The sequence below is a fragment of the Epinephelus fuscoguttatus genome, linkage group LG17 (genome assembly GCF_011397635.1).
Source record: "Epinephelus fuscoguttatus linkage group LG17, E.fuscoguttatus.final_Chr_v1".
Taxonomy (NCBI): Eukaryota; Metazoa; Chordata; class Actinopteri; order Perciformes; family Serranidae; genus Epinephelus; species Epinephelus fuscoguttatus.
The window spans coordinates 21,211,380-21,224,213 of NC_064768.1; the positions used below are offsets into that span (position 1 = coordinate 21,211,380).

Genomic DNA, 12,834 nt, shown 5'->3' on the forward strand with positions numbered 1-12,834 from the left:
CTTCTTCTGCCATAACATAATAGATTTTCAATAACTTTCTTTACAACATTTGGCAGATCTTAGTGCAGTCCTTCTAACAGAAAACAGAACATTTGTCAAAGCGAGTGTTTCAAAGTCTTTCTCCCTGTGGCAGCTCATCCTGGGTGAGCCAGCCAGGAGTCACGGTGGCCACAGAGTGTCCTGCCACTCATGTCGCCTTGGTTATGTAAGCTAGGAGATCACATTACGCCACTGAGGGGGAAGGAGAGATTTGGAGAGAAAAGGAAAGGAAGCGAGAGAAGGGGGGGGGGGGGGGGATTGCATGGGAAGTGACTTTGAATTATAAGCAAGGTTACGGCTGCTTCAGCCTTTCATCTCCCTCTTGCTCTCTCTACCTCCCCTTCTCACTCTCATGTTGTTCCCGTCCTCTCCTCCTTTTTACTTCTCACACCCTCGCCATCTCCCCTGAGGGCTCCGGTGTACTCCAGACAGATTTGGACTTGGTGAATACTTCAAGACTGTCAATGACGACGCTAGGTGCAAATGACAGCGCGCTCACTGTGACTGGATGTCTGTCTCTGTGCGTGTGAGTGAGTGAGTGTGTGTGTGTGTGTGTGTGTGTGTGTGTGTGTGCGTGTGTGTGTGTGTGTGTGTGTGTGTGTGAGCAAGCTAATCTCCAGGCAGATCCAGAGGAAGTCCATCTGAACAAGGTGGACAGCAGGGGGGATATATCTAGCTGCCAAGGTGTCCTCTGAAATGCCAGAACAACATCGGGATCAACAACAAGACGCCCTGTTCCCGCTCAGACACTATAATAAGTTTACACACACTTTGTATTCGATATGACCTTGTATTGCTTCTTCTTATAACAGGGATGCGATGGTTGTATCCTGAATAAGAATGAGAGGTTTATTCTTCATTAACTAGATGGCTGCAATGTCTCCATTGTTAGGATTTGCTGCTTTTCTCTTTAAGGGTGTCTAATGGAGGATTTCCCAAAAAGCGATAGACTAACAGAGAGGCAATCCCTCTCAACATCACTTATGACCCACAAGAAATGTTTGGTGGTTTGGCACAGAAATAAAATTGAGGCCTGGGCTACTGTTTTTCCACACAGAAAATCAATAAAGAAATCGATAAGCAGAACTAATAATGGCACTGCTGTCAATAAAATATTATCAATTCCCATTCCTACTGCTTGCAAACAGTGCCTGACAATGCTCACATAGTATACCTTTAAACTACACACCTAGCATACGGCTGTTGCCCGGAAAAACACGCACACCAAAATAAACATACATAGCATGGCCTTGTCTTGAAACTACTTGAATCTGAGTTTTGATTACAGTGGAACCCTCTCAACGACCCCCTCATGGTCCACCACGCACTACAGTTTGGGAACCACTGGCATCAATCATCACATACTGGTGTTGCTGTTTGTCTTGTCTTTCATTGCATTAGTATAACACCAATAACTGCGCCCTGCAACTGTGGCCATGTTAGCAAATAACCCTCTAAAACCCTTAATGTCTCCATGTTTTTGGAACCAGAGGTGACCATATTTGGTCGAGAGGTTGAAATTGTGGAGGAGCAAGGGTTAGATCTGACTGTGGCGATACCTCACAGACAGCCTGTCACTCAAGTGGCCCCACCCTTAAATATGCATAACTTTGGGCCTGGATAAGATGTAAATTCACCCCCTTACAATGGTCATGAAGGGAGAAATTAGCTATAAAAACCAAAACCATTTTTTGTACCAGGCAGTCAACAGATTTATTTCTACTATTAAGATGAACATTTTAATACGAGGGTCTACAGCTATTGACTTGATTTTGAAGCCAGCCTCAAGTGGCCGTTCAAAGAGCTACAGTTTTTGGCACTTCGGCGTAGGCTTCACTTTTTAGCCTTGGAGGTTGCCGATTGCTGCAGACCAGTATGCCTTTCTGTTTTTTACACTAGTGTGTCACATTTGAAGTCATGGAAAGGACGGAAAACAGGTTAGTAAATGGTAAAAAGCAGCATGGAGGCCAGTGAAAATGTTACTATGGTTACTTCTTTATATCTTACCTTTTCAGTAGCTCTTTGAAACACAGTGCAAATTAATATGAAATACTGTCTGAGTGCTGCATGAGTGGAATAAATACCATTTACTGCTGCAGAGTCATTTGACCCGGATGTGAATGCTGATTGTAACCTTTCCCATTACATACAAAAGCCAGATGTTAGCAGGTGTTAATGGGTTTTTTGTGCAGTGGGAAAGGGGCTTTACTGCAACAAATGTGTAAAGAGCTATGAACAGAAAGGCTTTGAATAACTGACTAAACTGGTGACTTACAGAATTAGAATATCTTTGGCTTTTTGAGATTTTCCAACATTTCATAAATCCCAAAAACGAACTGATTAATCATAAAATAGACAAATTAACCGATAATTATATGGCTTGTTAGCTGTAACAATGCAACTCTGTGTAGACTCTGAAACAGACAGCCAATTAGGCGGCTACAACAACAATCGACAAACAATGCAACAATCAATGCAAAATAAACCAACCCCTGTGAGTTCTGCACTGACTGACTTTTAAGGAATTATACAAAAATTGCAACTATTTTTGCTATTTTTTTTTTACTTGCTCACGCAATTTTACGGCAAAAGAAAGTCTAAAAAGTCATAACGTGCATAAGGGGGTGAGGATGGAATGCCTTCCTTTGTTTTTGGGGGGTCAGAGGGGGTGTAAGCACAGCAGGAATAAAGTGAGAACAGCAGCAGGTAGAAGGTGACAAAAGAAAAAATCCCTCTGGCATTTACGACTTCTGGTTGTTTTTAGAGTGATGCACCTGTGTTTTTATGTAAATACAGTACATATGCCATGAATCTGTGTGTGTGTGTGTGTGTGTGTGTGTGACCTCTTTACTGACCTATCTGCAGCAGTACGGGTGTCACCAGCGCCGTCTCCATGGCATAGCAGAACTCCCGCCCGAACATCACGGCCCCGTGCATCACCCATCTCTTCAGGGGTATGCCTTCAACAGATCCCTCGCTCGCTGACTCCTCCCCTCCTCGACCTCCTCCTCCACCCGCTCCTCCACCGCTGCCTCCCGATCCATCCGTCTCGCCTCCTGCTCCCCCTTTTTCCCCATCCGAGCCTGATGCCGTGGTGTTTTTGGCGCTACCCCCGCCCACCAGAGATCCAACCTGCATAGCGTCGGCCTCTGTGTTCTGGGGAGGCATGGTGGAGGGCATGCACGCAACGAGAGAACAAGAGCACCTCCTCTAACACGCTGACAAATCTGAGAACTACCTGTGGCTACCAAAGGAAAAACAATCCCTGCTCGTATCAAGTCACTTATACATATACATATATATAAGTACTTAAAAACTAGTAGTGACTCAGTTACAATCTTTACAAGCTACAAACTGCAGCCTATGGTCGTAACTTAAATGAAGGAAAATCTGATCTATTATCTATAGATCTATCAGGTTAATGTAAAGAAAAAAAATCTCAATCAGCAATCAGTTGTCCTCAAAACAAGTCGTCCAAAAAGCAGGTTGTCCTCCCAAAACACTGCAGCTTCAAATTCAACACGTGTTAATCCTCTCGGCTTTTTCTTTTGTCCCAGATTTGAAAAAAAAAAAAAAACACACAAAAAAAGAAAAAGACAAAATCAGCTTTCCAAAGGTTTGTAGAAAATCCAGAAAAATAAAAAGGAAGCAGTTGAATTTTCACAGGAAGAGTGTGCGGTACATTCCAAGAGTGTTTACTTCTTTCTGTGTGCGTCGGGTGTGTTTGTGTGTGTATGAGTGAGTGAGTGTGTGTGTGTGTATGTGTGTGTGTGTGTGTGTGTGTGTGTGTGGTGTGCGTGCGCTTTATGGCTTTTTTGTCATTGAGGTTTCCCCCTCCTTTTCTTACTGTCTATTACAAGCTGTAAAAATCCATATAGAAGACCATTCAGTAAGTTCCAGAGTCATTTTGTGTATGGAGGGCTGGATGGAGGCCTGGATGACAGGGTGGGTGGGGGGGGTGGAGTGGCCGCGGGGGGAGAGGGGAGGAGGAGGAGGAGGGAAGGCAGCGAAGGTAGGCGGAGCTCCTCTGAAAATCCCCATCGATTGGCTGATCAATCTGGAAGGAAAATGCCCAGAGAACGACGACAGGCAGGTGGAGAAGCACGGAGCCACAATCCAGGCATCCAGTTGGTCAGGAGGAGAGATGATGGTGGTGAGGTGGTTGATAAGAAAAAGAGAAGAACACCACAGTTAGTGACTTTCAAATAGGTAGCTTTGCGGCATATACACAAAAAGCAAAACTGCATTTTTTCTCAGGTGTGTCGATATGAACGTACAAGGTGAAGGTAGAGCATCAAGAGAAGGAAGAACGAAGAGGTGGAAGTGTTGTGGCCAGGAGTGCCACCTGTGTTTTTACCCTTAATTTCTTTATCAATATCCCTATTTAATTGGTACAAAAATTACCAGGGACCTCATGCACCAGAATTCGTTTATAACCCATGTGATCATGAGGGCTTCCATCACCTAACGAATGTGCTGATGAGTGTAAAGATAGAGATATTGAAAGTATGCGTATGACTTTCCCCCAAGAGACCAGTGTTCATGTCCCATATGAAACCAAGTTATTTTAAGGTAACTTTCCTAAACCTAACCCATGTTATTTTAAGTACATAACTTTATGCTAAGCAGGCCTATGTAACATGATGACACCCAACCATGAGTCCTTTCTTAAACCAAACTTGCAGGGGCGCTGATTTATTAGATAACATACGAACAATTGTATGAGAATATGATACTGTGGTTCATGCTGCGCATTAGCAGGGGTTGAGCAAAGTCTGTATTTCATTTGAGTTGACCGACATTATCTCACAGCTGTGATGCTCACAGTCATCTGTAACTCCACTCGCTGTCACGCGTCATCCATCTCATCATTATCAGATTTTTCGCTCTTCTGATGGATCTAAACTTGCTTATTCTGTGAATAGCAAGATGATCCTCCTGCACGCAAAATGCTGTCAAACTTTCATTTATAATTACCAACGCAGCCTCTGTAATTCTTGGCAGAAAAGAGGCACAGAGACAGCAAAAATCTAAAGACCCCACATCACCGAGATGCAGATTTGCACAGAACTAAAATTATCACTTGACCTCTGTGTTTGCCGGAAAATGTTAGATAATTTGTGGTGTAACTGTTACATGACAAACTACAGACATGGCGGATTAGCACGTGATTAAGATCTCTGACGACCTCTGCAATTATTACAAATTACTGGAGGTCCCCAGGTAATACCAGTCCCGTGCCAACAGGCTGCCTGGGTAAGCTCGCCAAGCTTGAACCAAATGGGTTTTTTTTTTTACCCTTTGTCTCTCCATTTTTTCACATATGGAATCAAATGGTCTCCGTTTTCTGCATTTAACAACTCCTATCATTTTTTCTTTATTACCAACACACTTAAGAAGCCTTTTTGTCCTCTGTTCATGTGGACCCGTGATTGTCAAACTCCACAAAAACTAATTTCCCACGCTGATCCCCGTGGTGCACAGCGTCTCAGCAACACAAGCAGCATTTTTGTTGCAATTTGTAGGAAGTAATTTTTTGGCGTCACAGCCATTTTGTTGGTGCTTGCCTTTGTGAGTGAAAAGATAAACGTATTTCTCACTTCTTACTTGTGATATTGGCCCACACAGTCTCTCCTATGAAAAGAGCCCATTTTTAAACAGTGTAATTGGTCTGAGCACATGATTCATCCTCTCAGACACACGGACAGTCTTTTAGAACTCGATGGGGAGGATGAAAGCGTGCAATGAGCTGAACTGTTTTCAAATTGAACTACTGTTTCAAACAGAGGGCTTGTGTGTGTGTGTTTGATGAGAAGAAATGAGATATGTGGATGAAAAAAAAAGAGAAAGAGAGGAGAACGAGACATGAGGGCCGTCAGCTAACAACATGCCTCATAGAGAGAAGGAGAAAAACAGACTGCATGTATGTTCAATATGACGCCCTGCAGAGTTAAATTCCAGAGTGTGTGTTTTTGTGTCCAGCGGGCCACTGGATTATAACCTGTGGAGATGGCACGTTTCCTCACACCCAACACACACACACACTAATGCCTGCCACGTGAAAGGCGCACACACACACACACACACACACACACAAATCATAACAGTGCTAAGACCCTCATCAAGCCTCTTAGAGGGAGATTGAGAAAGAAAACAAAACAAGAGAGAGGGAAGGAGGACGAAAGGCAAGAGGTGAGGCAAGGAAGGAGGGAAGGATGGCGGGTTTGATCAGGTGGGAGGTGGGAGGAGTAAGAGATGGAGGGCGCAAAGTTAGGCAGAGGAAGAGTGAGTAGAGACAGACAGATGGAAGAGGGTGGAGGTTGAAAATATTTGCGTCTCTGCCCGTTTCTTACTTTCTCTGGTTCAACTCTCCTCTCCATTTTCGGTGCTCTCACATGTCCCCATTAACATTCATGATGCACTCAAGATGTTCATGAATATTTTACACACACACACACACACACACACACACACACACACACACACAGCCCCCTCCTCACCTGACCTCACACACTGCAGCAGATTACATAACAAGGCCCACTCCTTTTCCAGCACTCATATATACATAACAAATACACACTAATTAAAAATCTAAATTACGTTCAAATTAGAGGCCGAGCACAGAAGGAACACCACGGCCTCCCTCCACTGTCGGGGAGAGAGAACATGATGTGCCGAAGCACCCAAGCTGGCAAAAGTCTCTGTGGCCAGATGTGTCACAACACCCGACAACAAAATGTTTAGATGTGGTTAACCAGCGGCCTCAGTGTGATGGGAAGTTAGGATTAAATTGGGAATGGTGGGAACATACACAAACAGGGTGGAGATGCTGACATTATGGTCTTGTTTTTAACAAACAGCAAAGCAAAACAGTTATATGGATATAAATATTTTTTTTTACATTTGATAAGCCATTAGTTTTGCTGCAAAAGTTAATCAGTTCTGTGTGGTAACCTGGAATGTGACAACACTGAGGCTACACCCATGTGGTGATCATCTGCTCCGTCAACTGCATTAACATAGCCTGGTAAGAACATCCTGATGAAATGAGAATATTCTGTCTTGCTCTCTCAATCAATCTGGCATTCAGTGGGCGGGACTCATCCTCACAAACTCCTTCAGCCAATCAGCATTAATGACACAATAGGTGTCATCTTCATCACCAATTGAGCCAGTTAATAAATCAAGCTTTTACCAGATCCAGTCAGAAGAACGGTGAAAAATTTGTTGTTATTGACTCTATTTCTGCAATAACTTCACTTATTGCTGTGTTTACTTGTACTGGGGAGCCACCATTACTGTTCTGCATTTTATGTCATCAACTACAGTGCGGAGCCCTGATAGGCCCTGACTGGATTTTAATTTCTAGAAAGTGTTGGGGCCAAACTGAAAGCAACACATCATCAGTATGGTCTCACCATCACACAATGGAAAAAAAGCTGTGTTAGATAGACAATGAAACTGAGATTCAGTGTGACTTCAAAAGAGTTTCACATCTCTGCAACTGATGGGCGCCATTGGGCTAAAATACATCAAACCGTGGGTGTGGTCTGAAGCATTAAGCATTATTAGCATCAGTGGTTAAGTCTGTAATGCTCTGAATGTGAATCGTCTTTGTGAGGCCGAAAATACTCTAAGAGACATAACGAGCCAGACAGCTCAATAAGAAATGCTACCCATCAAGTTTGACAACTTGGTTTCAAATTTATCTGTGTGTATATAAGGGTGAGTCATAGGGCAGGGACTCTCTGCCTATATCCTTCCTTAACGCATATCAAGAACCGTTCATCCGATCAACTTCACACTTGACAACTGTATTGCTGGGGACCTAAGGATCTGCAGTGACAAACTTTGGACACACAACACAATCAATTTATTCTAAACTTACAATAAATAAAGAAACAGCTGGGAGTGCAGCAAAATGCCGCCACCTACTTTTGTTCATACGGAATGTGCCCTTTTCGGGGCAATGGCGGGCGTGAGCATGTAACAAAACGTGTAGCTCAGCTAGGCCTGATGCGATATGCAATAAGTCGGTTAATTGCACGGTAAATTAAAAGGGAGACAGTAACTTTTACGGCTGCGATTAATTGCCATATTCATGCGTGTTTGTTTTACTCGTCTCTCCACCAAAGAGACTGGACGACAAGAGCGCTCACTGCTGTGCATTGTCTGGCAGCCAGGTGAGTTGGTTCATTAGCGTAATGAACGGAGGCAAAGCTCTCGTCATCGAGTGTCTTTGTCTCTGTGGGGGAGGCGGGGCTATGGGCTACACACACACACACACACACAGTGTGATCTTCGTGAGGGGGAGACGAGGTGGAGAAAAAAAAATCAGTTGAGAGTAAGAGAAAGACAGGGAACTTGTTCCTAAACCAAATGCCATGGCCCCTGTGTGGGAGTATTTGGGATTTAAACCAAATGACAGGGGAGCCCAGTAATTTGGACGAGCCGGTGTGCCACAACAAAAATAGCGAGTACAACCAACTTAACTGCACACCTGTCGATATTTTATTTATGTCGATATTTTTACGTGTTATTTTGGATATTTAAATTTTCTTTTTTTGCATTCCTAAATATTCTTGTTAAATAAATGTTTATTTCTCTTTAAAAGGCTGTACTTGCATCAATATGCCTTTATTATCATTATATAAGTTTACAAAATGGTCTAAAAACAGCAAAATTACAACAATAATAAAAATGGTCTTAAAAGCACAATATTACACAATATTATCGCTTATCGCAATAATTTCTGACGCAATTAATCGCCCAGCAAAATCTGTTATCATGACAGGCCTAAGCTCAGCGTGTGACATAAACAGTGACGTGGGAGGGAAGCCGCGGCTAGTCAGTCCTTCGGCAATTCTCTGGTAAGTCGGCCCATTCCTCACCGTCCCCGTCATCTGACGGTTAATGGCCTCTTCGTTTGCAAGGACAAGGGGGGCGCGCAATTCCTTGTCTCCTCAGTTGCTCATCTTTACAGTGTCAGGTTTGTGTTTCCTTCTGCTTGCTAATTCCTGCTATCAGCTGTTTCCTGTTTATCCACCGCCAGTGGGTCGCACGTGCGGCGTCATTAACAGCTCCTCCCACAAGTCTTCAACAGCCCCTCCCATTGAGGAGGGCCACCTCGGTCTTTTTAAACTAAAAGGGTTTCACCTATATGACTACCCTACGAGGTGGAAAACTGGGCACCACGGATCAACTCGCCAATCCGGCTCTGTGTGTCTAAACACTTGCAGCTTGACGGCAAAACGGCCCAACATTCGCGGAAAACCTGGCAGTGTAAAAGGGGCTTGTGACTCTGCAGCGGTGGGGGTTGGGCTTCAGGGCTTTGCGGACCATGGAAATACACATTATAGCCATCAACAGTCAATAAGCATGTGTGGATAGCCTACAGGAACAGCACCACTCTGCCACTACATCTCAAAGTGTGTACATTATGCCTACTTATAACTCTAAAGACGTTACCACCAGAGAAATATCACTAGTTAAATCCATGTTCTTCTTTATAACTGCAGTGGTTATGTAGAAGCACGAGACTAACATGCCTTAAAATATTAATACTATAGCTGAGTGCATTTCATCAGTGGTGTGACTTGGGCATGTTTTATAGGGGCGGATTTAGTGATTTGCGGCACCAGGCCAACACTGTCCTGCTTTACACTGTACTCTTTCTCTAACTGGGAATAATGGTATTGGCAGTGGTAGAAAAAGTACTCAAAAGTAGAAGAAAATAACAGGTCAGGCGCTGCTGTTTGTCCATGCTTCTCCCTCTCTCTCTCTCCCTCTCTCTCTCCCTCTCTCTCTCAGGTGACAGCACTATCTGACCTGTATCTGTAACTCTCAGTCCAACAAAACACACACAGACACACACACAAAGCATCCAGTGCTATCTGATTAAAGGTCTATGCAGATGTCGCACCAATTAGTGCCCTATTTTTTCTGTCTGTTTGTGCATGTGTGTGAGTCGGTAACATGAGCTCAGGTTGTATAGAATTTCACCTCAGCTTTTCTGGGAGCCAAAGTAAACAACGTACAGTCTCACGTGAGAGCAGAGAGGGAAGGTAAGGAGAGGAGAGGTGGAGCTGAAGCACAGGGGAAAGCACGGGAATACAGACAAAAAACGGATGGAAGAAAGACACTTACACAAAGTTAAATATTTGCCAAACAAGTTGCAGTTTTAATCTACGTCTGTTCAGACTCAGATGTAGCCATGAGAGAAGGCAATACTTAAATTGTGGATGTTGCTGCAAAGAAGCTACAAATTCTAAAACATGGATGCTTCACACACATCTTCAATCTGACAGCACAAGGGATCTGTACAATCAGCACAGTTTCAGAGTGGGCACCCGAGATTAGTGTCACCAATTCAGTATCTGACCAAATGTCTCCTCTTCTGTTCCTGAGTTATGGTGTTGAATAAAAGCCAGAAAAGTGTTTTTGCACAACATTATGATGTCACAGTGAAGCTGACCTTTGACTTTTTTCAATATAAACAATGTACAAATTCTTGAGTTATGGCCAAAAAGTGTTTTGTGAGGTCACAGTGACATTTGACCACCAAATTCTAATCAATTCATTGTTAAGTCCAAGTGGACGTTTGTGCCAAATTTAAGAATTCCCTTAAGGTCTTCTTGGGGTAGTGTGTTCACAAGAATGGGACGATGGGATGAATGGACAACCCGAAGACATAATGCCTCTGGCCACAGCTGTCACTAGCCCCGAGGCACAATAACAGCCCAAATTTTCAATCATTTTATCCTCAGATGGACAAACAGAATAAAAAAGAGACACATACGGAAGCTGAGAGGAAAACGGTCAGTTGGGAAGGAAAGGTGATGCCTGTGTAGTCCAAGGTCAGGGACAAATAAGTCTGTCGTTTCCTATGTCTCACAGATAAATAGACATACACACACACACACACACACACACACACACACACACACACACGACCTCAACTCTGAATCTGCGAACACACACACACACTAAACTCACGCAACCCAGGTCTATTTTAGTGTGCGTTTATTCTTGTGCCGCAGACCAGATTACCTGCGACACCAGTGTGAAATCAGGGCAAGCTCGGCTATTCTCACTTCACTTCACTTCTCCTTCCACTCCTTCTTTTTCTGTCTCTTATGCATGTAACGGGTAATGTGAGAAAACAGACATGCCTGATGCCTGCTGCAGGCCTGATCATGTTTGACACGTAATGTCAACGTCCAAATAAGCAGTGACATGAATTGCATAAATGCTTTGCGTGCTTTCTGTGCTCTTGTGCAACCCTTTAGGACACCCTATAGGAGACATTAACCCATTTCTGCAGAGCAGGTTGACACAACAGACAGTGGAAAAACACAGATGTCGCTGATGGAGTGAGATTTTCTGCTTGCAATTATCTTGTCAGTTATCTAAAGGCAACAAATACCAATTTCCTCAGTGGGGTGGCGCTGGGGAGAGACGAGTTAGATGTGTTTTTTGTTTTTATTGTTAAGCTCCTCTGGAAGAAGAAAAGATTTTAATAAGGTGATCATTTCAATATGTTTTTGAATCTAGGATGATGATTCTAGAAAATGAATGTGTCTTTGTATGTTTGTTTGCCACGACCTTGTCCTCTGACCCCATCACTTTTCCATCAGCTTGTACTTGCTAATTCATTTTGGTGTCACACTCCAGCAAGGTACGCCAGCGTACATGATGCACAGCATACCCCTGACCCATATACTGTAGAGCTGGATATAGATTACAAGGCTGAGGACCTCAGGGTCAAGTTCACATTTAACTGTGGCCTATAGATGTTTGTGTGCATCTGTATGTGTGTGAGAGAAAGGAAATAAAAGAGGGGCAGACAGTGAATGAAAATAAAGAGAGGCGTATTTTGTTACTGTGAGAGAGACACTTGACGAAAACTTTTCAAGAAAAGACGGATCAGATGATTTGATGTGGTGTTTTATTTGGTTCGATTTGGGAGTATTTGTGAGATCAATCCTCAGTGAAACCCAAGAAATCACTTCAGGTAGAAGAGAGTTCACATCAGAGGCAGAAAAGATGGGAAATCTGATTATATAAACTGCCGCTGGGAGATATAAGATGTCAGTATCACATTTTGTGCAACCCTCTATTCATTTTACTATCAGTCTGCTCCTGGTGAAACAAGAAGCTGCTTTTCTTTCACTCATAATAGAGTGTTTACTCTCAAAAACGTGCCATTTTGTCTGTGTCAGTATCAACTGTTATGACGCTTCTATATGTGTGTGGGTGAGAACATGAGGCAATACGTCAGATTATTTTCTATGTGTGTTTCCATCACGTCCAGTTGCTCATGACTTTACCACTACATTTTTCCTTTCTCCTTTTTATGTTTCACATTATTTTTTGTGACTAGAGCACAGAGACTCTTCAGTCTTTAGTCGCAATATCTCTCACTGTCTCTTACGCATAGACAGGTGCAAAAATGCACACACATTTGGCAGCACAGAAGACAGTTTCAGGACAGTTACACCCACGGAGAAACATGTAAACGCAAAGGCTGCTGACTGCAAAGCACTGCATGCACACAAACGCTTCAGCATTCCCAGGCTGTTGGTGATATTCCCATGAAAAATAACCATATTCCCAGCTTTGGGAGGCAGATGCCAGGGATAAGTAGTGCAGAGAGAGAGAGATAGAGAGAGGTAAACAGAGACTGGATGTGTGCGTTATGGTGCAGTGCTGCTGCAGTGCAGAGTACGGGGGGGGCACATGTGTATCAACGTGCACTAGCGTCAATGACAAATCCCTTACTCCATAACCAGAGCT

General features: G+C 43.4%; 1 protein-coding gene across 1 annotated transcript in view; it reads right to left on the reverse strand.

Moving 5' to 3' along the window:
• The window catches only part of LOC125904513 (solute carrier family 45 member 4), a 67,868-nt gene that overhangs the window by 36,841 nt on the left and 18,193 nt on the right, over positions 1-12,834 (reverse strand). The window contains exon 3 of the mRNA XM_049601962.1: positions 2,895-4,096. Coding sequence (XP_049457919.1) covers positions 2,895-3,219 — 325 coding nt within the window. The 5' untranslated portion in view covers positions 3,220-4,096. The remainder of the gene's footprint in view (positions 1-2,894; positions 4,097-12,834) is intronic.